We start from the raw sequence: 27,645 nt of genomic DNA on the forward strand, positions 1-27,645 counted from the left end.
CCCCCAATGCAGGGGGCCCAGGTTCAATCCCTGGTCAGGGAACTAGATCCCACATACATGCTGCAATTAAGAGTTTGCATGCCACAACTAAGGAGCCCGCCTTCTGCAACTAAGACCTGGTGCAACCAAATAAATAAATATATATATATTTTAAAAAAAGGTAGCCGGGCAACTGCAGAGCAGAGCCATGCGGCCGACAGCAGGGCACGTGGGGGCTGAGTGAGCACCCAGAGGGGCCAAACCCAGCCTGGAAGCCTGGCAGTTCTTTTGGCAGGGAGACACCCGAGCTGAGGAACCTGGAGAAAGATCGGCCCTCAACAGGGTGAGGGAAGATCTGGGAACTTGGTGGGCAAGGGATAAAGCAAAATTAGCTGGGTATCAACCCTTCTTGGCTGGTCTAGACCCATGAAAAGAACACCTCAAAGGGGAATTCCCTGGCGGTGCAGTGGTTAGGAATCTGCGCTCCCACTGCAGGAGCCTTGGGTTCAATCCCTGGTCGGGAACGCAAGCCACGAGGCCAAAAAAACCAAAAAGAATATCTCAAGGTTTAAGAGAGGAACTGAAGGGCAGATGGCCTCTGTGTTGAGAGAAGGAAGATCCAAGAGGCAGGTTAGGGCCTCAATCCTCAAACAGAGCTACCCTTGCTGCATCCTGGGTCCAGGGCCCGTGCCCCGGCCCACAGTCACTTGGTCACTCCAAATCCCATTCCTGCCTCCCCTCTCTCCACCTGGCCATTTCTCGTGTGCCTTTCAGCACTGAGGTCTGGCTTCACCTCCAGCCCATGCCATCCTGACACTCCCAGGCTAACTTGAATGGCATCTTCTCTGCTCATGGCCCCTGTGCTCACTCCTACCCATCACCTGTCCTACAGACAATATGTCTGTCTCCCACTCCAGACGCTGAGCTCTGTGTGAGCGGGGTAGTCCCCACACCCACCACAGAGCCTGACACGTGGCTAGCTCTGAATGTTTATAGAATGAATAAATAAATGAGTGAATGAATGAGAAGGGGCAGCAATCTGAGCCCGAGAGAAACTGCCAGATGCTCAGCGGGAATCAAGAAGAAAGAGGGTTTTAAGACCAGTGAGGGGGGCTTCCCTGGTGGCGCAGTGGTTAAGAATCCGCCTGCCAATGCAGGGACACGTGTTCGAGCCCTGGCCTGGGAAGATCCCACATGCCGCGGAGTAACTAAGCCCGTGCACCACAACTACTGAGCCTGAGCTCTAGAGCCCACGAGCCATAACTACTATGCCCACGTGCCACAACTACTGAAGCCTGTGCGCCTAGAGCCCGTGCTCCGCAACAAGAGAAGCCACAATGAGAAGCCCGCTCACTGCAACAAAGAGTAGCCCCCGCTAACCACAACTAAAGAAAGCCCGTGCACAGCAATGAAGACCCAACACAGCCATAAAAAAATAAATAAATAAATTTTTTAAAAAACAAAACAAAACACCAGTGAGGGGACTTCCCTGGTGGTTCAGTAGTTAAGACTTCCACTGCAGGGGGTGGCAGATCTGCCGGGAGATGGTGGGTGAGAAGTTCTGCAAGAAGATCACCAACATTGTAGAGGTGATGAACCGGCACGAGGACACGCCCAAGATGCCCTCGCAGTCGGAGGTGGACAACGTGTGTGACACAGGCTTGCGGGACGTGCAGCCCTACCTCTACAAGATCTCCTTCCAAATCACCGACACCCTGGGCTCCTCCGTCACCAACACCATGCGCAGGCTCATCAAAGACACCCTGGCCCTCTAGGCCTCACTGGGGCCTTGGGCACTCCTTGATGGCTTGCGGACCTTGGCTTCTGGGAATCGTACTGTTAGGCCCTTGGGGCTCTGAAACCCACTCTGGGTTCTTGATGAGACTTGGAAGGGCCACCCCTGGCTTCCTGTTGTGTGGTTGCCAGTCTCTGGTCATCCTCGTCACCTTCACTGACGGTCAAGTCCGGCCTACACTGTCTCTCCGCACCCCTGGTGGGGGTCCCTTTCCTACACTGTACAGAGGAGCCATCACTAGGATGGGAAATAAAGTTGAGAATGTGGAAAAAAAAAAAAAAAAGACTTCCACTGCAGGGGGCATGCATTCAATCCCTGGTTGGGGAACTAAGATCCTGCATGCTATGTGGCATGGAAAAAAAAGACCAGTGAGATGTGGCAGGTGGGTGAAATGGGTGAAGGGGGTCAAAGGTACAAACTTCCAATTATAAAGTAAAAAGTCCTGAGGATGTAATGTACAGCATGGTGACTATACCTAATTACACTGTATTGTATACTTGAAAGTTGCTAAGAGTAGAGCTTCAAAGTTCTCATCACAGGAAGAAGAAGAAATTGTAACTATGTGTGGTGATGGATGTTAACTAGATAGAGTGTGATAATCATTTTGCAATCGATACATATATCAAATCACTATGTTGCACATCTGAAACAAATATAATATTATATGTCAATTATATCTCAAAAACAAAACAAAATAAAAAACAGTGAGATGTGAGTTGAAGTTAGAGATTAAAGAGTCTACTCAGGGCACACATCAGAGCCACCTTGTCCTGACCTGCCAGGAAACAGGTCCAAGACCTGCATGCCATTCTCTCTCCTGTGTTCACCTCTCCTCGTCTTTACGATGCTCGGTTCAGCTTAAAATAACTGACTCTTATTGGCACTGGTGCCCCCAATTTGTTCTTTGAAGGAAAAGGGGACTGGGCAACTCAGAGATGAGTGGGACTCACGAACTCCTAGTTTCACAAAGGGGAAACCAGCTTTAGAGATGGAAGTTGGACAAGAAAGAGGATTCCCCGCCTTGCGATGCAGGGGACGTGGGTTGGATCCTTGGTCTGGGAAGTAAGATCTCACATTCCAGAGGTGCAACTAAGCCCTCACGCCACAACTACTGAGCTCGCACGCCTCAACTGGAGCCCACGTGCTGCAAACTACAGAGCCCACGCGCTCTGGAACCCGCGTGCCACAGCTAGAGAAGAGAAAACCCGCACGCCACAACTAGAGAGAAGCCCGCTTGCCACAATGAAAGATCCGGCATGCCTCAATGAATATCCCGCGTGCCGCAACCAAGACCCGATGCAGCCTTAATTAATTAATTAATTAAATTTAATTTAAAAAAGAAAGAAAGAAAGAAAGAGGATTCCCCCTGCTTGAGGTCCATCACCTGCCTGTTTAGAGAGGAGGGAGTCTCCCCTCCTGCCAACCCTGAAGAGGAAGTTCCTCAAGTCTGCCCTGCAGTTCATCTGCGTAGCCCATCTTAGGGGCTGCTTGGGCTCCCCAGACTGAGCTGTAATGTCAGAGTTTGATCTGACCAAACTACCCCCACTGTCTCCTGCAGCCTGCCAGGGAGGACTAAATCCTCACCAAAGGGGTTAGTCCTCTGGGAAGAGTCAATTCCACCGAGAAGAACCCAGTAAAGTGCTTTAGACATCATTCAGGCGCCTCTGGATTCAGGACAGGATTTTTGCCTGGATTCGAGGCCTGCGGGATTTAGGTTCCAACCTCCCCATCCCAGCTGTTCCTCGCCAGAGCCTCTGCAGGCCTCCTGCACCTCCCAACACAGTCATGCCCTTCCCCCTCCTGGGCCACTCACACTGTGTAGCTTTTGAAACCGAGCAGGACCCTGTGGGGCTCCTGGGCACGGAAGCCTTTCTGTCCCCTGTTTCTTGTTTGTAGGGAACAGACTCCAGCCTCCATGACCTTCCCTGGGTTCCAAAGGGCAGATTCAAACAGTTGCTCCTCGGGAAGGGAGAGGATGCAGACAGAGACAAGGGAGAGGCAGCCAAGAAACCACCTGAGGCAACATTAAAGGAACCAGAGAAGTCGATCAGGATTAGGAAAGCAGGGACTTCCCTGGTCCAGTGCTTAAGACTCCTGCAGAGGGCGCAGGTTCAATCCGTGGTCGGGGAACTAAGATCCCGCATGCCAGGCCAAAAAAAAAAAATTAGGAGACCACCTGAGACAAGATGAAAGGAGTGCAGGCCCTGCGCACACTCTAATCTTATCAGCAACCCTACACTTGAACCATTGCTATAAAAACTCCTCACCAATTCCTCATGGGCTGGGACACACAATTCTGAGAGGCATGAGCCCGCTGTGTCCCCCTTTGCCTGGCAAAGCAATAAGGCTATTCTTTTCTACTTCACCCAAAACTCTGTCTCCGAGATTCAATTCGGTACCCGTGTACAGAGGCCAAGTTCTCAGCATCACTTTGGCCCAGTCACTTAGCCTCTCTGGGACTATCTCCTCATCTGTGACAATAGAGTTCAACACTTACTTCATAGGGAGCTCAGCCTGACCTAGGGCTGTAAATCCCATCTGCGCGGGGCTCCAGCCTCAACTTTCTCCTGAGCCGCAGACTCATCCCTCAAACTGCCTGCCTGAGCGCTCTTCTTGGATGTTTCAAACAAGCCCCAAACCAAGCCCCTGACTATGTTCCTCTTCCCAGGGTTTCTCGTGGAAATAAATAGCATTAACATCTACCCATGTTCAAGCTAAAAACCTAGATTCCGTGGTTCCTTTTCTCTCACCGCCACATCCAGTCCACCATCAAGCCCTGCAGACACTACTTCCAAAACGTACTTCAAACTCATCCATTTCTCTCCATCCTCACTAATCCGCGGCCCCATCACCTCTGCCTCCCTCCAGTTTATTTTCCCCAGAGCAGCCAAGTAATATTTTTAAAATGTAAGTCAAGTAGGGGAGGCTGTGCATGCATGGGTGCAGAGGGTATACGAGAAATCTCTGTATCATCCACTTAATTTTGCTGTGAATCTAAAACTGCTTTAAAAAATAAAGTTTTGGGAATTCCCTGGTGGTCCAGGGGTTAGGACTCGGTGCTTTCACTGCCGAGGGCACAGGTTGGACCTCTGGTCAGGGAACTAAGATCCCGCAAGCCATGAAGTGTGGCCAAAAAAAATTTTTTTAATTAAAAAAAATAAAGTTTATTGAAAAATAATAAATTAGACCATATCACTCATTCCCCCTTTTAAAACCCTTGAAAGGGGACTTCCCTGGTGGTGCAGTGGTTAAGAACCCGCCTGCCAGTGCTAGGGGACAGGGGTTCGAGCCCTGGTCTGGGAAGATCCCACATGCCACGGAGCAACTAAGTCTGTGCACCACAACTACCAAGCCTGCGCTCTAGAGCCTGTGAGCCACAACTACTGAGCCTGTGTGCTGCCACTACTGAAGTCCGCATGCCTAGAGCCTGTGCTCTGATACAAGAGAAGCCACTGCAATGAGAAGCCCGCACACTGCAACGAAGACCCAACGCAGCCAAATAAATTAATTTATTTTAAATTTTAAATAAAAATAAAACCCTTCAAAGACTTCCCATCACTCTTAGGATAAAATCCAGGTTCCAAAGCGTTGGCTAATCTGGCCCTGCCTATCTCATCCTCCACCTTGTTCACTAAACATTTTCCTCTGATAGGCTCATGTCTTTTCTGCGTCAGGGCCTTTGCATTAATTTTTTTTTTCATGGGCCTGGAACTCTCTTCCCTAATCCCAACACTTGGCTGTCTTCTTCTCATCCTTCAGGTCACAGCATAAACTGTGACACACCTCCCAGCAGTGTCTTCCTGGTGGCCTAATTCTAGATTATCCCCTTACAGCCTCCTATTCCACACACCACACCAATCTGTGCATTTCCTTCATGGCTGTGATTACATCTGTTATTATCATGTATATCTGTTGACTTATTTCATCACCTCCTTTACTAGACTGTAAGTGGTGTGAGGGCAGGGAGTGCCTTATTCACCACTGAATAAGTGTCTTCCCAGCACCTTTTATAGCACCTTGGTGCACAGAAAGTGCTCACTAAATGCTTGTTGAGGCAATAAATGAACAGGCATATTTTATTGTAAACCACCTGAACTATTTTTATTTATGTATTTATTTATTTATTGGCTGCGCCGCCCAGCTTATGAGATCTTAGTTCCCTGACCAGGGATCGAACCCAGTCTCTCTGCAGTGGAAGTCCAGAGTCCTAAGCACTGGAGCGCCAGGGAATTCCCCACCTGAACTATTTTTAGAAGACACACAGAGTTGCTAAGGAGCACTGTGGTGATCATTCCATCCACCCTGCCTTCCCCACCACATGGTCGGAGGAAGGTACTCAATAAATGTCAGTGAAGTTAATTCAAACAGGGAATCCTTGGAACTTTGAGAACGGATTTAGTATCATGGAAGTTGAGGTTGAAAGAGAGGGTTGTGTAACAGTGCTGTCTGCTAGAACTTTCTGTGACGACAGATCTGTACTGAGAAAAAAAAGCATTTTAGAAAGATCTTTCTGGCTTTCTTCTTTCATTCAGTCAACTCTTTACTGGCCGCTTACCAGATGCCAGGTACAGTGTTAGATGCTTAGAACACAGCAGTGAAGAAGCCAGCCAAGAACCCAAGCTTATATACATTAAAAACAAGAAAATATCAGGTACTGATAAATACTACAGTGAAAATAAAGGCAGGGTTAGGACAGAATGACTGGGAGGCTATTTTGCTCGTGGGGTGCTTTGTGAAAAGTGGATGGGAGGGGGGCAATTTTGGAGGATGCAGGTGAGAAATGCTGAGAGCATGAGACAGGTAAGTACAGCAGAGTGCATATCACCACAGCCAGATATACTGGAGCCCTTTCCCGAGACAGGGGACCCTGGAGACTTCCAGTTGACAGCTGGGCATCACAGATCTGGAGATCGGGAGGGTGGTCTGGGCTAGCGGCATAGACTGGGGAGTCATCTGTGTTTGGGTTGTTTATTGGTTTCCTAGGGCTGCTGTAACAAAGTGTCACAAGCTTGGTGCTGAAAACTACAGAAACTTATTTTTACAGTTCTATAGGATAGAAGTCTGAAATCAAGATGTTGGCAGGACTGCCCTCTCTTCCAAGTCTTGAAAAGAGGATCCTTCCTTGCCTCTTTCAGCTTCTGGTAGCCCAGGCACTCCTTGGATTGCAGCTATAGCACTTGCGTTTCTGCTCTGTCATCGCATGGCATTGTCCCTATGTGTCTGTCTTTACGTAGTAGTTTCCTCTTATAAGGACACCAGTCATATGGATTAGGGCCTAGCCCAATGACTTCATCTTGATTTCATTTCATCTGCAAGGACCTTATTTCCAAATAAGGTCACATTCACAGGTACCAGGGGTTGGGGTTTCAACGTATATTTTGGGGGACACAATTCTACCTGTAACAGGTCATAGCTGAAGCAGTAGAAGTGGACAAGTTCCCCAAAGGTGACAGAGTCAGAACAGAAGAACTGGGGACTCTGGCAAATAAAAGCTTGAGGAGCCCACGAAGAAGTCTGAGAAGGAGATGGTCTCCAGTTACATCTGTCACGTAGACAGAGGTGGAGGAACAAGGGCAAAAAAAGGGTCCATTGAACTAAGTGACAGGGCAGATGTCAGTGTGTTTCCTCATGCCCCTCCCCCCTTCCAAGGGAAGAAGCAGAGCCTGGGTGATGGAAACAGTCTTTTAAGAAATGTAGTTTCAAAGGCTGGTATATATAGGATGGATAAACAACAAGGTCCTACTGTAGAGCACAAAGAACTATATTCACTATCCTGTGATAAACCATAATGGAAAAGAATATTAAAAAGAATGTATACAAGTCACTTTTCTGTACAGCAGTAATTAACACAACATCGTAATTCAACTATACTTCAATAAAAAATAAATTAAAAAAAATTAGTTTCGAAGGAAAAGCCTGACATATGGAAAGTACTAGAGGGAATGTGGGGGTCAAAGGATTGTTGTGGAAGATGGGAAAGTATAGTCCCAGCACAGTGGAAGGAGGTTGGAGACTTAGAAGATGGGCTCTGGGGGACATCCCTGGTGGTCCAGTGGCTAAGTCTCTGAGCTCCCAACGCAGGGGGCCCGGGTTCGATCCCTGGTCAGGGAACTAGATCCCACATGCCGCAGCTAAGAGTTCACATGCCGCAACGAAGATCCCGCGTGCCACAACGAAGACCCGGCGCAGCCAAAATAAATACATAAGTAAATATTAAAAAAGAAAGAAGATGGCCTCTGGAGTTGAGCTGGGCTGCACTGATTCTCAGCTTGGCTTGTTCAAGAGCTGTGTGATTTTAGGATGGTTGCTTAACTTCACTATTCCTCTGTTTTGTTATCTGGAAAATGGGGATAATTATACTAGTATCCACTTCTCAGGGCTGCTGGAAGGAGTAAATGACTGAAGACATTTAAAGTGTTTAACACAGCATGTGGCACATACTTAGTGCTCAATAAATATTGACTCTTACTGCAATTAGGTTAAAAAAATACAAGGAGGAGGTTTCAAGAAGGAGGCAGTAAGTAATATCAGATATAGTAGGTAGGACAGGACGTAGAGGGCAGAGAAAAGGTCAAGGATTTGGCGGAGTGCTAGCAGAGCCTGGAAAAGGAGAGGGCAGAGCTAACAGTAGCTAAAGAGCAAATGGGGCAAGAGAGGGAGGGGCTGTAAGTATGGAACACTCTCTTGGTAGCAGCTGAGAAATAAGAGAGCAGGTATTAGCAGACAGAAGAAGCAATAGACCTTGATTTGGGCAGCAAGGAGAAAGTTAGAGGCAAAAGTCGCTGGTAGTGTTTGGTACTAAGGGCTAAAGCGAGGCAACAGCATCTTGTAAATCTTTCACATATCTCAGTTTGATACCATAAATCTTCACCTTTGCTGTGCTGAGCCTGGGCATCCAGGGGAAACTGTTCTACAAAGGAGGAATGGGCACTAAGGAATGATTGTGGGTAAGTGGTGACATACCTCAGCATGGGAGGGGGAAAAAGAGGAGCCTGGATGAGGACTTATGTTTCAGAAGCCTGAGAAGCAATTGGCTAGAGGATGTCTGGCTCAGAGTCTGCTAGAAGGTGGGGAAGACTCAGGGCTGGAGACACACGGGTTTAAGAGCCATCAGTAGCAGATGGTCACCAAAACCAGGGGAATGGATAAAATTACCTATAGAAGGGGGGTGACAGGAGAAGACAGTCCAGGAAAGATTGAGGCTGGTGGAGAACAAGCCACAGAAGGAGAGGTATCAGGGCATGGGGGAAGGTGAAGCTGTGGAAGCTTTGGCAGGACCACTTCTGCAGATGGAGTTGAAAGAGAACCCAAAACCAGGCCCCAAATGTCTCAGTTAAGAAGAGGGTGTGGACCATTGGTGAAGCCATCTCAGTGGAGTGGTGGGGACAGAAACCAGGTTTGGGTTGGTGGGGTGTGAAAGAAAGATGAGGAAGTAGAGACAGTAGAGACTTTCTTCAGGAAGTTTTGTGTTAAGTTGATGGAGAGGTGTAGAGCAAGAGTTAGGAGGTAGGGGTTTTGTTTTATTTATTTATTTATTTTTAACAGTGAACAAGATAGGCCAGATTGCAGGTGGGCAGGAAATGACAGAAAGAGAGGGACAGTAAGAGGAGGAAGGCTTTTCACAAGAATGCCTGGAGCCCTTGTTATCTATAGTACTTAAAAATATTTAAATAGGGACTTCCCTGGCAGTCCAGTGGTTAAGAATTTGGGCTTCCACTGCAGGGGGCACGGGTTCGATCCCTGGTGGGAGAACTAAGATCCCGTATGCCTTGTGGGGTGTGTGTGAGTGTGTGTGTGTGTGTGTGTGTGAGTGTGTGAAATTAAATAACCAGAAAATTACATGCACAAACCCTTCAACTGAACAGGGATATTAATTGCAAATCTCTGTAGCATCTTCTACTTCTTATCCATGGGGATAGAGAGTATGTAACTGTTGTATGTCTAAGTATTGTTTCATGTCTCGGTGCTGTCGGCCAAATGTACTTTTCCTGCAGCACCCTTGATCTCCTGACATATTTTTAATTTTACTACAAATAGGGCTCACCCTTTCTGTTAGCTTCCTCTCTCTCACCTTCTAGCCTTACAGTTAACCAGTCCACACCTGAGCTCCCTCTGTACCTTCCACGCGATTCTTTGGTTGCCGGGGTCACACTGTGAGTTACCTTGCTTGCCTCCCCCCAGCCTTGGTCTCATGCTTCTCGAATTCCTTGAGCTCAGGGCTGGATACAGGTAAGTTGGTCCTTAATAGTCTAAAAGAGGGTGGTCATTTCTTTATCCTTCACGGCCTCGCCTTGATTTAGTTGTTTTCGCATCTTTTCTCTTTTTCTGGTGCCCGATGCCCCGGGAAACAGAATCTTCAACTGCGAAAGGGTGGGAGCGGTGGGGCTAGCGGGGTAGCGGTGGAAGGACAGAGAGGAAGCCGGGGCGGGCGGCCTCCCGAAGCGGCCGGCAGAGGGCGCGCCGGCACCGGGATTGGCAGCGGCCGCCGTCTGGAAAGCGGACGCTGGCCTGGCAGGGGACTCCGGGGCTGCGGAAGCGCACGTGGGGCCGGGCAGAGCCTGGGGGCACGTGTGCTGCCCGGGGGCGTGCTGTCCCTGCTAAAAATACGCGTCCTGCCCGGGTCGGGGAGACGTCTGGCCCTCGGCGGGAGCGGCTTCTGGAGCCGCATCTTTCTGGGAGGGAGATAGCGTCTCCCGGGCCGGACACCTGGACTCCCGAGAAACCCGGGACAAGCCTCGCACAGGGCCTCAGTTTTTTCATCTGTGGAATGGGGACCATTCATTTGCTCAAGCAATATTGCGTGCCAGTGTTATGCCAGGCACTGTTCCAGGCGTCAGGCATAACTACACGGTTTTTGCTGTGGAGTTCACGGCTTAAGAGTTTCGGAGTGGGCAGGAATAGTATAAATAAGCAATTTCATATTTCAAAAAATGCCATGAGAAAAGTAAAGAAGTGATAGTGAGGAGTGAAATGTAAGCTGGTACTTGAAGCCAAGTCACCCTGAGAGACATGGAGGCAGAGGAAACTGCCTTGAGTCCGAAGAGCCTGGCCAGTTGGATAAAAGGAAGAAGGCGGAGGGAGCGGCCAGGGAGAGGACGAGGAGCTGGAGACGGAGACCAAAGCGCCCAGCACTGTGGACCCTGAAACTGATCTCGGGTGGAAAACATCAGAACAGCGGTGGTTTGTGCGGAGGTTGGACCTGCCCGGAAGGGGCTCGAGGGAACCTCCCAGAGCGAGGGAAAAACACCTTGATTAAGGTGTTGATTACACGGATGAACACGTTTATCAAAACTCAGCGAAGAGTTGTGCATTTTGCTGTATGTAAATTATACCTCAAAAACAAACTAAAGTGTGAGAGTCCTCGGCTTGTGAGAGCAACCGTGAGCTGGGAAAGTCTGGCTGGCCGCGCGGGCTGATCCCGCAGGCCAGGGTGTGTGGGTCATCCTCTAGGGAGAGGGTCGGGCGGGCTGGGAGAAAGCAACCACACCTGGCGCTGTGCGGGCAAGCGTGGCCTCGAGAGTGGAGGCGAGCGGTGCCGCTCACAGCCGGGACCGAGGCTGCGGACTCAGGCCCCCCGCCCGGGTCGTCAGAGGCAACCTTGGAGCTGCGCCCCCCGCCCCGCCCTTCGTGCCGAGGCCAGGTGGCGGTTGGGGCGCGACCAGCCCGTTTGATTTCCCGCGGCCGGTGGAAAGGGGCGGGGGGAAGGGAAAGAGGCCGTCGGCCAATGGGTTGGGCTGTGGTGGGTCACGTGACGGCAACGGGGCGGGGCCCAGGTGTACTTACAAGGCTGCGGGCGGGGGCCTCGGCCTCCTCGCTAAGTCCAGGAGGCGGGGCCGGCGTGCTGGCCTGGGGGGGTAGCTTCGCTAGGATTGGCCTGTGGCCGGGAGGCGGGGCCTGCGCGCGCCGCGGCTGCGGGCTCCGATTGGCCTCGGCTCAGGGCCCGCTGCCGGCGTGCAGGCGAGGCTCGGGGCGCGAGGACCAAGCCTGGCAGTGGGTTCGCGAGCCAGGGGGAGGGGCCGGGCCGGTGGCGGCGGCGGCGGAGGAGGAGGAGGTGGCGGCGGGGGCCGGTACTGGGCCCGGCGGGATGAGCGAGGCGGAGGCGGCAGTGGTGGCGACAGCGGCCCCCGCGGCCACGGTGCCCGCGACGGCGGCAGGGGTGGTAGCGGTGGTGGTTCCGGTGCCCGCAGGGGAGTCGCAGAAAGCAGGCAGCGGGGCGGGCGGAGTCGGAGCCGCAGCCTCCTCGGGCCCCGCTGCTGGGACCCCCTCGGCGCCGGGCCCCCGCACCCCTGGCAACCCAGCGACGGCGGCCTCGGGGACCCCCGCGCCCCCGGCCCGGAGTCAGGCGGACAAGCCGGTGCTGGGTGAGGGGCGGGGCGCGCGCCAGGGCTGCTCTAAGGGGGGGGGGGGGTCGGCGGGCTGGGGGAGGGGCATCGTGGACCCCGGTGGGGTCCGGAAAGCCGAAGGCCGGTTTGGCTCGAGACTCAAAGGACTAGCTAGGCTGAGGCCAGCGGACCAAAGTGGGTTCCCCTGGTGGGAAATCCTGCAGTTCTTGGGCGGGAGGGCGTGGTTAGTCTGGTAGGGTCTGGCCACGCCCCCGGGGCGGGAGACTTTTGGCCTTGATGACTCGAGTTAGTGTTAGGTAAAATATCTGGGACCAGGAAGCAAGTGCACTAGTGACCCTTACACTGGGAGGGCTAGAGAGACCCTCAGTTATGACCTGAGGGCGGAAGTTCGTGGACCAGGTGAGTACCCGGTTCTAGGTGAAGGGCCTTGATTTGTAGGATGTGAGGAACGTGCCTTAGAATCGGAAGAGTTTTGAAAGCCTGAGCCCCCCAGTATGGGCGCTTCCATTTACGTAGTGGAACTGGGGTAAGAATGCCTTGAAGCTACTGGGTGAAACCTGGTTGGCGTGAAGTTAAGCTTAATAGGTAATAGGGAGGTAGACTAGATTTTGGAGTGTCTCAAAACTGAGTCGAACTCCATCTCTTTCCCCATCTTACTGTCCCCACTGCATCCCTGCCTGGCAGCAATCCAAGTCCTGGGCACTGTCAAATGGTTCAACGTGCGGAATGGTTACGGATTCATCAACAGGTATCTGAGGAACCCAGGGAGGGGGTGGAATGGGTGCCTTCCAAACTGGCCTGTGGGACTGGACACCTTTCCAGCCTCATCCCTACCCCTACCAAGGCACATGGTTGCAATGTCCAGCTGACGCTGATTGAAAGTCTTTAACCACAGCACAGATGTGGGCAAGACGAAGCCGCCTCCACGTCTTCAAGGGCAGCAGAGGGTTAATGATCTAAGAAGTTGGCAAACCTGGTTCTGACCCTCCCAAGCCTGTCTGGGTCACCTTCTGGTTTAGTTTGCCGCCGCCTTTGTGGCAGAATGTACCTGCTCTCTGTGCCTCCGGGCTGGAATCCTCACTCATTTCCTGTTTGGGGCAGCACACTTAGCACTCGCATAACTCATTTCCCTTACGGAGCTGTTAGCTCGTTGAATCAATCCCCCACCTGATGGGACTGCGTCCGGTGGGGGTTGGGCAAGGGAGGCGCCAGCACAGCCCGAGGCTGCTGCTTTCCTTCAGTTCCGCAGCCCCCCCACCCACCCACCCCACCCCCGCACTGGGCGGGGCGTAGTGGCGGATTCTGAGCGGAGCCAGGTCTCTCCCAGAGGGCCTTCCCCAGCCCAGGCACCGTGCCGATCCCAGACCTCCTGGGAGGTCCCAGTTCCCTCTTAGCAGGCTGACCTTTGTGCAGATCTAAGTGCTTTAAAGCTAGAACACTTGTTCTAGGGAAGGGTGCCTCTCTAATTCTGGAAATGAGGACCCCTGGGAGGTTCTGAGGGAAGACTTCACCCCTCCTCCATTGGGGTGCTAGGATAAACTGGGGTGATAGGCAAGGTCGTGACAGATCGAATGTTCTCTCTCATCCTTGATCTCTTGGTGTGTTGAGAGGGGGCCTGGGGTTCACCTCCAGGCTGAGAACACAGTTTTGTGGCTGTTTGGAGCAAGTTCTTGACCCATTTTCCCCTCCTCAAACGTGTTCTGCACCTCACCTCCCGTCCCCACTTTCTCCCTCCTTGACTATAGAAGGAAGAAACCAAGTGGAATTTTCCACCCGTGATGTGGGTTGGGGAAGAGGGGTTGTTGGCTGGGGACAGTTATACCCAGCACCACCAGGTTCTAAGGTGCCCTGGGGTAGAGGGTGGAGTGCTCAGCAGGTGAAATCTGGCCCAGCTCCTTCAAGGTGCCTTTGCCTCCCCCCACAGCCCTTTCGTCGTGAAGCCCAGGTTTTTCATGGAGGTTTTAGGGATATTTGCTTCATACCAGCTTCAGGGGGCCCCCGCTGGCTCTTGTCTCACTCCCTGGGCCCTGTTTCACCCCAAGCTGCCGTGGAAGGTGGAGAGGATGGGGCCACAAGTCTTAGGAATGGCAGCTAGGGAGGCTTCAGTGGAGGTGAGCGCCTTACCAAAGTCACCCCCTAACAACCCATCCTGTCCTGCAGGAATGACACCAAGGAGGATGTCTTTGTTCACCAGGTAAGAGCTAGGTTGACTTTCTGAGGGGAGGAACCCGCCCTCTTTGATGGCCTTTGCCCTTATCCTTAGCAGCACAGATCATGTTTCTCCAGCTTTCACCTCCTACCCGGAAATAGTTCCCCCATCCACCCGCCTCAGGTGCCTGTATTAACTGCATTGGCCCCACTTGTGTTGGGTTGTCTCTGTAAGAAACGTACCTGTTGCCCTCTGGGCATGGCACGCTCACTACCTACTGGGACCTGTGAACACCCTTGGAATGAATTACAGGCGGTGTCCAAAGGAAAGGACACAGGCTTGCGCTACTTGGGTGCAGTGGTTCTCAAAGTGTGGTCCCTGCAACGGCAGCATCACCTGACATCCAAATTCTCAGGCCCACCTCAGTCCTAGCGAATCAATCAGGCTTGGGGGAGGGACCAGCAGCCTGTTTTTACAAGCTCTCCAGGTGTTTGTGATGCACGCACAGTTTGAGAACCACTGCTTTGGTGGAGAGCGCTCTCAGTGGGATTGAGGTAAGAAGCACAGTACGTTTTACCCACTTTGCAACTTAAGACTCTCTCGGCTTTTTGTTTTGCTTTTGAGTTCATGTTTCTTGCTTCCCTTCTTGAAATCCTTGAGGGGTGGGGGAGGAGGGAGTGTGTTCTGGGGACCATGGTGAACTGCACAGTTGTTTGAAAGCCGCTAGCTTGTGGCTTTTCCCCTGCTAAACTTTGAATGCCTTCTCCTTGCTCCACCCTCCAGCCCCAGCCCACAAGTATTCAATAAAATTATGAAAAGAATGAAATTGGGTGGTGGACCCAGCAGGGGCGCGAGAGACTCCCGGCTGGCTGGCCTCACCTTTCTCCTGGCCTTTCCCTAACCAGACAGCTATTAAAAGAAACAACCCGAGGAAGTTTCTGCGCAGCGTTGGAGATGGGGAGACTGTGGAGTTCGATGTTGTGGAAGGAGAGAAGGTTCGAGGGCTGCGGTGGGATGGAGAGCCCACCAAGCCGTGGGAGGGTGGCCTGGAAGTCCCCTGAGGCTCTGGCCTCCTCAGGCCAGCTCCTCTGGCCGAACAGCCCAGGCTGTAGGACCAGGACTGTGTCCTCACGCAGACCTTGTCATCCTTAACGTTCTGGCCACTCCAAGGGATGTCCTAAAGAACGTGTCGCTGTCACCAGTCAGCAGTATCTGGGTTTCTTTGTAGTTCACCAAATACTCCCATGCCTGTTCTCCACGCGGGGCCCGTGCCCACATTCTCCTCTCAGAATCAGCCCTCCCGGAGACAGACACCTACTGCCAGCCCTCTTTCTCCCTCCCCACCCCACCTCCAGGCTAAACCTCAAGAGGGTCCAGTGGCAGCTATTTCAAAAGGACCAGTTGCAGATGTGGTCCCTCCTAGAAGGGTCCAAACACCTGCCACTCCTTCTCTGGGGAGGGTGGAAAGAAGTAGAAGTTATAGGACCTGGAGGAAAGCTGGAAAGGGGCGTTTAGCTGGAAGGATGGGAAGACAATGATTCAGGCAAGACTAGGAAGGTTGCACACCGGTTTCTGGAGCAGGTTCTCACCCGTTCCTCCCCACCTCCCCCCGCAGGGCGCAGAAGCTGCTAATGTAACTGGGCCCGGCGGGGTGCCAGTGAAGGGCAGCCGCTATGCCCCCAACCGACGTAGGTTCCGCCGATTCATCCCCCGACCCCGCCCAGCTGCCCCGCCACCCATGGTGGCAGAGGCTCCATCGGGCCGGACAGAACCAGGCAGCGAAGGGGAGCGTGCTGAAGACTCCGGGCAGCGGCCCAGACGACGGCGCCCACCACCCTTCTTCTACCGACGGCGCTTTGTGCGAGGCCCTCGGCCCCCCAGCCAGCAGCAGCCCATAGAGGTGAGGGGAACTGGGAACGTGGGACCCAGCTGCGAGTTGGTGAGGCTGGAGACCAGAGTCCCCAGACGAAGCAGAATGGTGGCCTGGGAAGAGCTGCAGACGCCTGGACAGCTGGTGCCACCCGGCTCACCCGGGCCTTTGTGTGTTCCCAGGGCACTGATGGGGCAGAACCCAAAGAGAGAGCCCCGTTGGAGGGGGACCAACAGCAGGGAGATGAGCGGGTACCCCCACCCAGATTCCGGCCCAGGTACCGAAGGTAAGACTCCCTGTCCCGGGCTCTGTCTTCCCCTTCGCCAGCCAGTATGGGGACCGGAGGATGGGAGGGGGATGGCCCTGAAGCCAGTGGTCATGAGGGCTGGGTAGCTGAGCGATTACTGCTGAGGTGCCCAGGGGTTAGCAGGCACTGCTGGGGTGGAGTGGGGACGGAGAGGCAGCCTGGTCCACCTCTGCTGGGTGGCCCTGGGAGGGAGGGACGTGGTCCGCACAGGGCTCCTGTCCCTTCAGGGTCCCTACTTTTCTCCCCAGGCCTTTCCACCCCAGGCCACCCCAGCAGCCCACCACAGAAGGTGGGGATGGCGAGACCAAGCCCAGCCAAGGCCCCGCTGATGGTTCCCGGCCTGAGCCCCAGCGCTCACGAAACCGCCCCTACTTCCAGCGGAGACGGCAGCAGCCCCCTGGACCCGGGCGGCCCACAGCCCCAGAGGTGAGGACCTTGGACTGTCTGTGTGTGGCGGGGGAGAATGAAGGAAAAGGCTGTGGCCAACTTGCCTGTCTCCCTTCTTCCCCCACTTCTGTCTTCTTTTCCTTTCCCTTCTCTCTCTTTGTCCCCCTTCTCCTGGCCTTGCTCCCACCCACCCTGTTTCACGCAGCCTGACACCCAAGAGACAGTGCTGCTGGGTCCACGCCTGGCGGGCACCCCAACCCACCAGGAAACCCCAGCAGAGGCAGTCGAGCCCACGTCACCCCCTGCAGACTCCCTCTCAGCTCTGCTGGGAGCCCCAGCACCAGCCTGTGGATGTGAACTGGGGGAGGAACGGGAAGAGAAAAGGTGGGAGGAGGTTGAAGTTGGGGGCTCCAAAGGACAAGAGGGTCTCAGTCGATCACCCTTGTTCTCTCTAGACCTCGGCCCCCATCAACAGTGGGGACCCCCCAACTGCCATACTGGAGTGATTCCAACTCGAAGGACACCCAGAACCACCATCTGGTGAGTGGCAGGCCCAGGACAGGTACCAAGAGGGTGGGGATGGGGCTGGGTGGTGATAAGCTGCTGGTTGTGATTTTTCGGTCTCTCTTTCTCTCAGGTATCTGCCAGTTTTTCCAACTGACCTGGATCCTACCCAGCACCTCCCTCCCCGCTTTCCCACAATTCATGACATCGAAACACCAGCTTTTCCCCTTTTTCCTGGAGACTCAGGAGAGCCAAAGCAACAGCCTTTGGCTTTTTTTTCTCTCCCTGACCAAGGGTTAAGGGAAGGGATCCATCCTTATAGTTCAGAGTCACCAACTCCCTCCCCTAAATCAGGCTGAGAAGGAACCAGCCAGCTCTTACCTCCTCCTGGTTGTTTTTCTTTCCCCTCCCAGTTTATTTTTTGTTTCCCCACTACCCCCTACCTCTGAAGCCATTTTATGAACCGTCATGTGCCACCTGAGCCTCCAGTAAAAACAAAAACAGGCTTTCCTGTTGTCTTGGTCTCTGCCTCTTTTCTGTTCAGAGCCTCGCTGGTAACTTACTGTAGAGGGGGCGGAGGCAGGGCCTGCGCTCAGATCCTATGCCCACGTTTCTAGCTGTACGGCTCTGCAGAAGTGCCTTCATCCCTGTGAAGTTGACTTTTCCCATCTGTGAAACGGGGCTAATGCCTCCCTGGCAGAATGAGTGTTTCCTGAAGTGCCGAGAGCTGCGTCTGGCACCTGCAGCGTCACCTTACCGAGCATTTACTACCGTTAAGGAAAGCAGTGACTGCAACTCTTTAGGTGGCGGGGGGGTGAGTGAGTGACAGCATCCAGAGGGTTCTGCGGCCTCAAGCTGAGGCAGGATGGAGAGGAGACGGGGGTTGGGGTGGCTATGGTCCCTGCCTCAAGCCCATCCCAGAGTGTCTTCGCATGACAGGACGCTCATCTCATACAGTAACTTTATATACGGATCTCTATATATATACATTTAGTACAACAGACCTTCAGTTTCTTCTCCCTGCCCCTTCTTTTCCAAACATATACAAAAATATCTGAAGGCTCCTCCCAGCCCAGTGTTCACAGGCAGCCTTTCAAATCCCTCTTTCCCTTAGTTGGTCAAAAGCCTTTGGGTACAACACCCTCCCGGGATGGGAGAGGAGGAAAGAGCTGGGGCCCCCATCTGGCAGCCTTGGGGAGCAGCTGGGGTGGGGCCCGGAACCCTGAGTCTAGAGAGGCGCCTGCTGTCCCTTCCTCTCCCCACATGTGGACGTGTGTTCCCTCTCACCCCAGAAGTCCGAGCAAGAGGACTGAGCCTGCAGTGAGAGAGGTGAGGTTAGACCTTGGGAGGGGTGCGTCCTTTGCCCTGGAGGGGACAAGACAGACCCCCCCCCCCTTTCACCCAGAGTCTGTGGCAAGAATTCAGAGAAAGTGCCAGAGTGGGAGGAGTCCAAGGTGGCAGGAACTGGATATCTCTTCTCCAGTCCTGCTGTTGGCTTCAGTTCACGCCCACCGGAAAGTCAGTCTTAGAGCCTCTCCTCCCTATAATCCCCCTACTCTGGCCGGGGCGGAAGTATCCTGGAGCTGGGGCAGGGTGCGGGTAGGCTACAGAGGAAGGAGGGGATGAGAAGGGAGAATGGCCCACCCCACGGCCACAGCCTAACCACAACACAAATAATCCAAGAGTCACACGAGGGGAATGAGGGGGGTGCTCAGACCACCCTTCCCTCCAGCTTCCCAATTCCACCAGGCTGCAGGGGGTTTCTCCACCCTGGAAGTAATGGGGAAGAGAGGGTTAAAGTGCTGCAGAGGAAAGGAGGGGGTCTCTGGGTGGGTTGAAGAACTGGCTCTCCCGCCCTTGCTTGGCCCCTCAGTCGTTCTCATCTGGCCCTAAGTACTCAAGCTCTGTGCTGGGTTTCACCTCCTGCTCTAAAAGAGAGGGTGTCCGGCGGAAGGCGGCTGAGATCTGGTCAAACGTCCGGCCGCGGGTTTCAGGCACTTTTAAGAAGGTGAAGATGAAGAAGCCAAGCAGGAGGACCGCGAATAGAAGGAAGACGTAGGGACCCATAGCATCCTGGGACAAGTGGAGAAAGAGGTGTTGACAGAGGAGAGGGAACGGGTGGCCTCCGGCAAGCCAGGGACTAAGGCCTTCACAGGGATACTGCACAAAGCAGGTGGCTCCTTTGCGGGGCAATGGAAATTACCAGGAGAACTTAGTGAGAAAAGAATTCTCTGAACCCCAACTCTCCTGGTTTTTCCCTCTCTTACCATCCTGAGTCACTGAAGTCAGAGTGGATTCCCGGCCATTTGCAGTATTAATATGAAGTTTGTAATATTACTCCTAGTCTAAGTAAGTTATGCCACTAGTTTGTTTTGAAGAAACCTCTGTTGTTATCCAATCTAGGTCAGTTCCCTTCTTTGATTCTGGTGGAACAGGTGGTCTTCAGGACCCACGTGGTCCACCAAAGTGACCCCCCAGACCAGCACTCTATGGGCAGGGGAAAGGGAGAAATGCTGACTGGAAAGCAACTGGGCTAGTTGTGAGTGTGAGTTGCCGTCCTCTGGCTGACCATGTGGGAGATGGGGACCGGGCAGGGGACCTACCGCAACATACTGGAAACCCATGCCAATGATGAAGTTGCACGTCCAGTTGGAGAAACCAGCCACAGCCATGGCTGCTGGGCGGGGTCCCTGGCTGAAGAGCTCGGCCACGATGAACCAGGGGATGGGGCCAGGGCCAATCTCAAAGAAGGCCACAAAGCCAAAGATGGCCACGATGGAGACATAGCTCATGGCTGGAACCCGCTCCTGGGGGCCAGGCAGGGAGGGTGGAGAATTCAGGTCAGGTCTTTCTGGATCTTCCTTTGCCCTCAACCCAGCAAACTGGCATCTACCCCTACCAGCTGCTCACAGGGGGCTGGCCACCCTTGGTTAGAATAGGTTCTCGAGCATTTGACATTCAGCTGGCCACCCTTTGCCAATTCAGGGCAGAGGGAACATGTGGTCTCCCAGCTCTTATAACTGTGGATTCCCACTTGGTTCTAGAGCTGGGTCCTTAGGAATTATTGGTCCTGAGGCTTGACAGGGCCTCTTCTCCCTGGCTGCCAGGGTTGTGCTACAGCTTCCACCCAGAGTAGGAAGTACAGCCTGGGTCCCTCGGTAGCACGGTCCTGGCATACGGCCTGGCCTCAGGATCAAAGGCATGTATGTTGAGGCATGGCCCTGGCTGCCCACAGAGCCCCTTGGGGCAGTTCCCCTGGGTTGGGCCACGGGTCCCCTTCCCTCTCCCTAGGCCTCACCAGCAGAAGCAGAGCCACGGTCATCAAGATGGCACAGCCACACATGCCTGCCAGGCCTAGGAGTTGGAGGGTCCGGCGCCCAGCCCGTTCCACCAAGAACACCTGAGGGGAGAGTCAGGGCTTGCAAGGGGCCTTTAAGGCTTGGGAAGTGGGAGGGGTTAGGTGGGTGGGGCCAACCAAGAGCTGGATCTCCAGGAAGCCCAGGGTTGTGAAACCAATGGTGGGGGCCCTTCCAGAGGTAAGTAGTTACCGAGACCAAGGTGAAGACCGTGTTGACCACACCGGCTCCGATGGTGGCGTAGGCTGGTTGCCCTACCCCCGCCGTCTCGAAGATGCTGGTTGAATAATAGAAAACCTAGAGGTGGGCGAGAAGAAAAGGGGATGGCAGGGATATGTCCCTCCCTCCCTTGCAGCCACTCGAAGCTGGACTGACCCTGAATTTTAACGGAGAGGGCTTGCTCCCTTCTTCCCTCCTCTCAGGTTCTTCCCTGACCCTTGCCCTTCCTGGAGGCTGCTGCATACGTACTGCGTTGATGCCCGACAGCTGCTGGCTCAGCTGCAGCACAATTGCAATGACGAGGGGTTGCCGGTGGATGTGGCTGCCCAGGAGCTGGAGCAGGGACAGTGGCCGCTCATGCTCCAGCTTCCGCTTCTCCTCCTTCAGCTCAGCCAGCTCTTCAGACACGTCGGCCCAGCCTGTCAGGCGCTTCAAACCTGGAGGTGAGTAGGGTCAGGTCTGAGAGGGCAGGAAGGGGGCCTGGGAGGAGGACAGGCACCAGCAAGACGGCGCGGGAGCTCACTCTTTCTGGCGGGCCCCTCCAGGTTCCGGATGATGTACAGGTAGCGGGGGCTTTCTGGGCAGAAGGGCAGCAGGACCAGCTGCAGGAGGGCAGGCAGCATAGTGATGCCCAGGAGTAGTGGCCATAGGGTAGCAGTGCCCAGTATGGACTCCAAGCCCAGCACCTGTGGCAGAAGGGTGGGAGGGAGGGCAGGCCATTCAGCCTGTCCCCAGAGCCCCACCCCAACCCCCTTCCCAGCCTCCCGTGAGGCCAGGTCCAGTCACCTGGGCAATCAGGATGCCAGTGACGATGGCCAGTTGGTTGAGTGTCCCCAAGGCGCCCCGCAGGTGAGTGGGGGCGATCTCCCCCACGTACATGGGCACCAGCCCCGACGTCAGCCCTGGGCAGAGGGAAGAAGAGAGCTTCTGAGGGCAGCTGCCCACTCTGACCCCCAAGCCCAGGGAGAGTGAAGGAGAGCAAGGCACTGGGCGGGACCACAGTGCCCGCGGGTACCTGAGTAGGCGCCAATGAGGAACCGTCCAAGAATGAGCAACTCGTAGGAGGCAGCCGCCTTGGCCAGGCCCATGAGGGCGCCCCCTAGCACTGCCAGGGCATTGTTGAACAGCATTGCCCTCTTCCTGGCAGGCAAAGAGTGGGGCTGTGAGAGTTAGGGCATTGGTACTCTGGCTCCCTTCCTGTTTTCCCTTGCCCTCCAGCCTCATACCTTCCCAACCACTGAGAGATGACGCCAATCAGGAAGGAGGAGATCATGCCGCCCACAGAGAAGATGGCCACGGAGAGAGCCCAGAGCATGGTGAGGGTGCCTGGTGGGATGGAGCCGGGTCCCTCAGGCCCCTGCCTCCCCAGCCACGTCTCATTGTAGCTCTGTTCAATCACCTGGGGGACAGCACAGGAGTTATTCCCTGCAGACTCCTCCCTCTCTGCTCACTCCTGACACCCCCTGCCTTGTCTGGGCACCCCAGTCTGCCGGCTGTAGCCCCTCACCTTCTGGGGGGCATTGATGACCCCGATGTTGTAGCCAAACTGCAGGGAGCCGAGCACAGCGGAGAATACGGCGAGGACCAGGGTCCCAGTGACTCGTTGCTGGGGGTGCTCCCCATCCTGGGCAGGCGGAAGCAGAGAGGAGGCATATCACATGGAATCATGGCATCTTTCCTTCCTCAAGGGGCCCAGGCCCAGCAGGAGCCTTGAGATGCTGGGTTCCATCCAACATGTTGGGCGAGGGAAAGTGGGCCATATTAGGAGTCGTTTGAAGATCTCAACGTAAACAAGAGCAGGAAGAACCCGAGAATACCAGGGCATGGAGGAGAAACTGATGTTTGAGTCCAGTAGGCAGAGAAATGTTTGAGGACCTGGGTCTCACAATTCCTCTGTGACCTTGGGACAGGCTTGGGCTTAAAAGACCTGAGTTCAGATTTGTGTGACCTTGGGTAAGTCACTGCCCCACTCTGAACTGGGGAGATAGGGGTGATGTTGCCTAATTTGCCTACCTGTCAGTAAAAGTGTGAAAATCAAAATCAAACGTTAACAGTGTCCCCAACAGTGCTGGTTTTATAAAGTGACAAGTGCATTATCGTCATCAGCCTCCGTCCTCTCCCCTCCCATCTGGGGGTTCTCTCCGCGGGCTCCTGGAAGCCCCCAACAGGCTCAAGAAAGCCATTTCCCAAAAGGACATCGCGGTCATTCCTCCTGGCCTTTGGCCTTCTCTGTCTCCGCCCCGGCCTCCCTTCCCCCTCTAAGCTGCGACGAAGGGCAGGGGGCCATGCTGGCTTTTGCCTGGGAGAGCCTTGCCCAGGGGATGGGGGCGGGAAGGTGGTATGAGGTGCGGTAGCGGTGATGGCTGATCGCTGGCGGCACAGACTGTCTCCAAACGGAAACCTGAGCTGGGGGAGGAAGGGCTGACACTCCCCTCTACCCCTCCACCAACCGTGGGGCGAGGGAAAGTTCAGCGTCCTGGAGGACTGACAAGAGTGGGGGTGGGGGTGGGCCAACGGAGAACCTCCGGTCCTCGAAAAGTTGCGGGCGAGCCGAGACACACGGACAGCTGCTGAAGGGCAAGACCCGCCTGGATCTGCTTTCTTGAGGGCAGAAGTGTCCACGATCCCGGCGCAACTCGCCGCCAACTAGAGAAGGGGGCGAACCCTGGACTCGCAGAATCCAGCCGCTGTCCTAGCCCCCGAATAATCCCCCAGACCCACTCTGCCTCTTGGAGGGACTGGAATCCGACCGTCACGGGTTGTCCAGCCCGGGTATAAATAGCCAGTCCCCCACCCCCACCCCCTGCGTCTGCGCAAGGACCGCCCCCTAGCTGACCCCAACCGCGACCCCAGCCCGAGAAAAGCGGGACCCGTGTCCGCGTCCCGCCCCCGCATGCCAAACCCTACTTCGGAGCCGATCTGTTGGAAGCCCGACGGCATCTTGTCTTAGGAACTGGAGATGCACGAGCTGCCGTAGATGAGAGGGAGGCGACTGGGGGTCTGCGGCCCTAGCCTTGGCGGGCAGAGGGAGCGGGGGCGATGGGGGTCGCGGAGCTTTGTGCGGAGGGCGAGTCTGGCGGGACCCACAGCCACAAGCCGAGGAGCCAGAGAGCAGCTCCCGGGGATCTGGCTGAGCCTGGCCGGCGGGGGAAAGACCCGAAGAGCAGCCCCGGCGGTCCCCCAGGGCCACGCCTTTCACAGCACCCATTGGCCGGGAGCCCGCACACCCCAGAAGGCCACGCCCCTCCCTGAGCCTGAGGCTGAGAGTTTGGCACCTGCTGTAGGGTAGGCCAGCGAGGCCACGCCCGTCAGCGTGCCGGGCGAGACACGCCCCGCGGGTTCCCACCGGCCTACGTCCCGGAAGTTTTGAAAAGGGGGTCCTGGGACCCCTGGAGGCCAAGTTCCCCTCAGTGTGATGACTCCGCCCACCGGCCAAGGTTCGGGGCTGAAGAAGCGACTTCAAAGCCCTTAGCGGCGGCTCGGGACGGCGGGGTCCGAGAGGAAGGGACGGGCCAGGTACACTTGCCCGGGAGAGAACTCGGGCGGCCCAAAACTGCGCGAGCCGGCGCGCGGGGTGGGTGCGGAGCAATGGCCTGGAGTAACCCACAGTGGTTATTTTTAGCTCCCACATTGGGAGACGCCAAATGTCAGGTCCCGGGTGTCCCGGCCGGTCCCGGGCGGGGGAGGGCAGGGAGACGGAGCCTTAAAGGATCCGCGACACGCTTCCCACGCGGAGATAGCCTTGGGCACAGGAAATTCCGTTCCTAGCGGGTCGGGTGTCTGGCCTTGGTGGTCCTCTTTCCATGCGTCCCTGCTCTGGGCACTGTCTATCTGGCCCTGCCCCTACACCGGTTCCCCACGTTGGTTCCTGGAGGCGGCCCGAGGGACAGGTGGTCACACCAACCTGAGGCCCCTGAGCCGCCAAAAATGTGATAGCCGCGTGGACGACTAGGACACGCTTTCTAGAGGTCGCTCCGGGTTTGAATCCCCAGCTAAATCCTGCCCAGCGAGGAGGGCGCGACCTAGGGGTGGCGAGTCCCCAGAGCAGCGGAACGCTCGGAGTACAGAGAGCGCGCGTCTGGGAAAAGGGGAGTCAGAAGCGCGGGGCTTTAGTGCCACCTGGAGGGAGAGCGCGGATCCGCAGCGGATCGGGCCAGGGTGGTCTCCGGCCCACTGTCCCCGTCATTCTACCTCTCTAAGGCTTCCATTACTTCCAGCCCAGGACTCTTTCTGGAGCTCCGGATCCGACTGTTCAGCTGCCGCGTGGGTGGGCAGCTCACATGATAAGCGTGTCCAGACCTGCTCCTCCTGCTAACTTCCTCATCCCAGTGAATGGTCCTATTAGCCAGCCTGTCACTCCTATCAGAAGGAGGAAGTCATGCTTGATTTCTCCTCTCCTGCACCCGCCCCCACCCCTTTATCCAGTTAGTTATCAACATTGGAGTTTTGACCTCCTAAACTCTCATATTCATCTGATTTTCTCTACCTGTACTGTTGCCACTCTGGTCCAGACCAGCATCACCCTGACTGGTCTCCCTGCTCCTCCTCTTCCCCAACAGGGAGGGCAGAGTACCACACAAAACAGTCCAACCTCTCACTCACGCTCTCCCCAGAAGTCTTTGTTGCCTACTGTCAAGTTCAAACCCCTTTTCAGAGTGAACAAAACCTCCTGCCTTTCCTCTTCTATCTTTGCCTCACTTTCTGTCCTCTCCCTTGAGTTTTAGTCAATTCCTAACTACTTTTTTTTTTTTTTGCGGTACGCGGGACTCTCACTTTTGTGGCCCCTCCCGTTGCGGAGCACAGGCTCCGGATGCGCAGGCTCAGCGGCCATGGCTCACGGGCCCAGCTACTCCGCGGCATGTGGGATCTTCCCCGACCGAGGCACGAACCCGTCTCCCCCGCATTGGCAGGCGAACTCTCAACCACTGCGCCACCAGGGAAACCCCCGTAACTACTTCTTGTACCTAGAACACACTGTGCTGTTTCACTCCTTGGTGCCTTTACCATGCTAATCCTTCAGTCTGCAATACCAGAGGACTCCTATTCATCCTCCAAAAAAAGCTCACCCTCTCTGTGACACCTTCCTTGTCTTTCCTCCAGAAATCCATGTGTCCCCAGGACTTCCCTGGTGGCACAGTGGTTAAGAATCTGCCTGCCGCTGCAGGGGACAAGGGTTCGAGCCCTGGTCCGGAAGATCCCACATGCCACGGAGCAACTAAGCCTGTGCACCACAACTGCTGACCCGCGTGCCACAACTACTGAAGCCCGCGTGCCTAGAGCCCATGCTCCGCAACAAGAGAAGCTCCCGCTCGCCACAACTAGAGAAAGCCTGCGTGCAGCAACGAAGACCCATCACAGCCAAAAATAAATAAGTAAATTTATTTAAAAAAAAAAAGTCCATGTGTCCCCAATATAGTGTATTGTCATAATTTCTTCTCTGCACCTTAACCTTGAGGACAGATGATCGTCTTGTTTACCTCTGTATCCCCAGCACCCAGCCTAGGGGTGGGCACTCAGTAAATGTTTGTTGAACGAATGGAATGAGGGTCTGCTCCTGATGGCCAAGAATGCGGATTAGGGAGCAATCACAAAGCGGGGAAACCTTTGGTGAATGGCTCCACATATCTGACCAAGGGGATGTAGATGAAGAACTAAGGTCTGCTGGTTGAGGAGAACCAATCATTTATGAGCAGAAAGGAGCAGAAGCGATTGATGGAAGCGGAGAGGGACCAATCAGGAAGGTAAAAGGAAAGCCAGGGATGCTGGAATACCACAAAGGGAGGAGGGCAGGGAGAGAGGAAAAGCCAAGAAGAGTGCCAAGAGGAAAAAAGGGAGTTGGGGGGAGGCACAGATTGGGGGTAGATGATAAGTCAGTGTAGCAGGTGGAGTGCAGGGCTGGGGTCTGTCCTGGCACTCAGGGCACGGCACATTCCTGATCTCATTCAGATGCTGTGTTCTGACGCTTCCCGGAGTTTAAACCCCAGAGGAAGTGGAATCAAGGAAAGCAAATCGGAGCTAGATACAGGAGCTAGAGTAAAGTGTATGGAGAGAGTGATGGAGGAGTAGAAGAGACAACAGGAATAAGGAGAGACAGTTGGGAGGGAGGAAGAAAAATGGCTGGGATGGTGGGAGAAAGAGGTCGATTGAGAGAGGATGGAAAAGGAAGGAGAGAGACACAGGACACAAGTGGGTACTTCACACTGGAGCCTGTGTGTGTTGATTTGCCTAGAAATTAATCTTTGGCCCATTTGATCTCAGAACCAGTTGTAGCCCTTCCTAAGCTCTGCCCTATGTCATGGGGAGTTGATCCCTGTGGGCTTTTGTTTTCAAGCTCCTGTGTTCACTGCCTTCTGGCCTGGTGCAGCCCACAGTAGGTAAGAGATTGGAGGGCAGGAGAAAGCCAGGATATTTCTTCCCTCTCTCTGCGTCCAGCTCCTACTCTACAGGCCCACTTTGCTTCCAGCTTCTGGAGGGAAACCTTGGACCCCTGAGCTCCAGCAATGCCATCTCCTCCCTTTGTCCCGTCACTGTTTTTGTCAATATATGAGGGTCTCAGGTACAGAGGATTGGATTAATGACACAGTTCTTGGTACATTATCCTCACTGATCTCTATCTTATCTTGTTTTTATTTAAAAAGTTATTCTCTTTTATTTCCACACCCATGTCTCATTTGTCCTCCCTCAAAAGACAACCATTCCAATGTATTTAATGCTCACCTGCAAAACATGACCTTTT

At 54.6% G+C, this 27,645-nt stretch overlaps 2 protein-coding genes across 3 annotated transcripts; one reads left to right on the forward strand and one right to left on the reverse strand.

Moving 5' to 3' along the window:
* The first annotated feature begins 11,809 nt into the window (after positions 1-11,809).
* Positions 11,810-17,850, forward strand: YBX2 (Y-box binding protein 2). The gene is made up of 9 exons (XM_029212130.1): positions 11,810-12,135; positions 12,802-12,865; positions 14,278-14,311; positions 15,172-15,261; positions 15,882-16,166; positions 16,319-16,422; positions 16,692-16,869; positions 17,286-17,370; positions 17,468-17,850. Exons 1-8 carry the CDS (start codon positions 11,859-11,861, stop codon positions 17,334-17,336), a joined length of 1,083 nt encoding a protein of 360 aa, XP_029067963.1. The 5' UTR covers positions 11,810-11,858; the 3' UTR covers positions 17,337-17,370; positions 17,468-17,850.
* Positions 17,851-18,283: 433 nt separating this feature from the next.
* Positions 18,284-24,040, reverse strand: SLC2A4 (solute carrier family 2 member 4). 2 transcript variants are annotated; one of them, XM_029213061.1, is made up of 11 exons: positions 23,817-24,038; positions 22,417-22,533; positions 22,136-22,308; positions 21,925-22,049; positions 21,696-21,811; positions 21,433-21,595; positions 21,159-21,346; positions 20,883-20,987; positions 20,633-20,734; positions 19,938-20,141; positions 18,284-19,104 (listed from the first exon to the last, which is right to left on the reverse strand). In XM_029213061.1, the coding sequence occupies exons 1-11, from the start codon at positions 23,847-23,849 to the stop codon at positions 18,832-18,834; spliced, it is 1,599 nt and encodes a 532-aa protein (XP_029068894.1). In that variant the 5' UTR covers positions 23,850-24,038; the 3' UTR covers positions 18,284-18,831. The 2 variants fall into 2 exon arrangements, with proteins under 2 accessions (XP_029068894.1, XP_029068896.1); XM_029213063.1 differs by having other exon boundaries at positions 18,308-19,407; positions 23,817-24,040.
* Positions 24,041-27,645: the final 3,605 nt, after the last annotated feature.

The sequence above is a fragment of the Monodon monoceros genome, unplaced genomic scaffold, assembly GCF_005190385.1.
Source record: "Monodon monoceros isolate NGI ecotype Baffin Bay Population unplaced genomic scaffold, NGI_Narwhal_1 Super_Scaffold_9, whole genome shotgun sequence".
Taxonomy (NCBI): Eukaryota; Metazoa; Chordata; class Mammalia; order Artiodactyla; family Monodontidae; genus Monodon; species Monodon monoceros.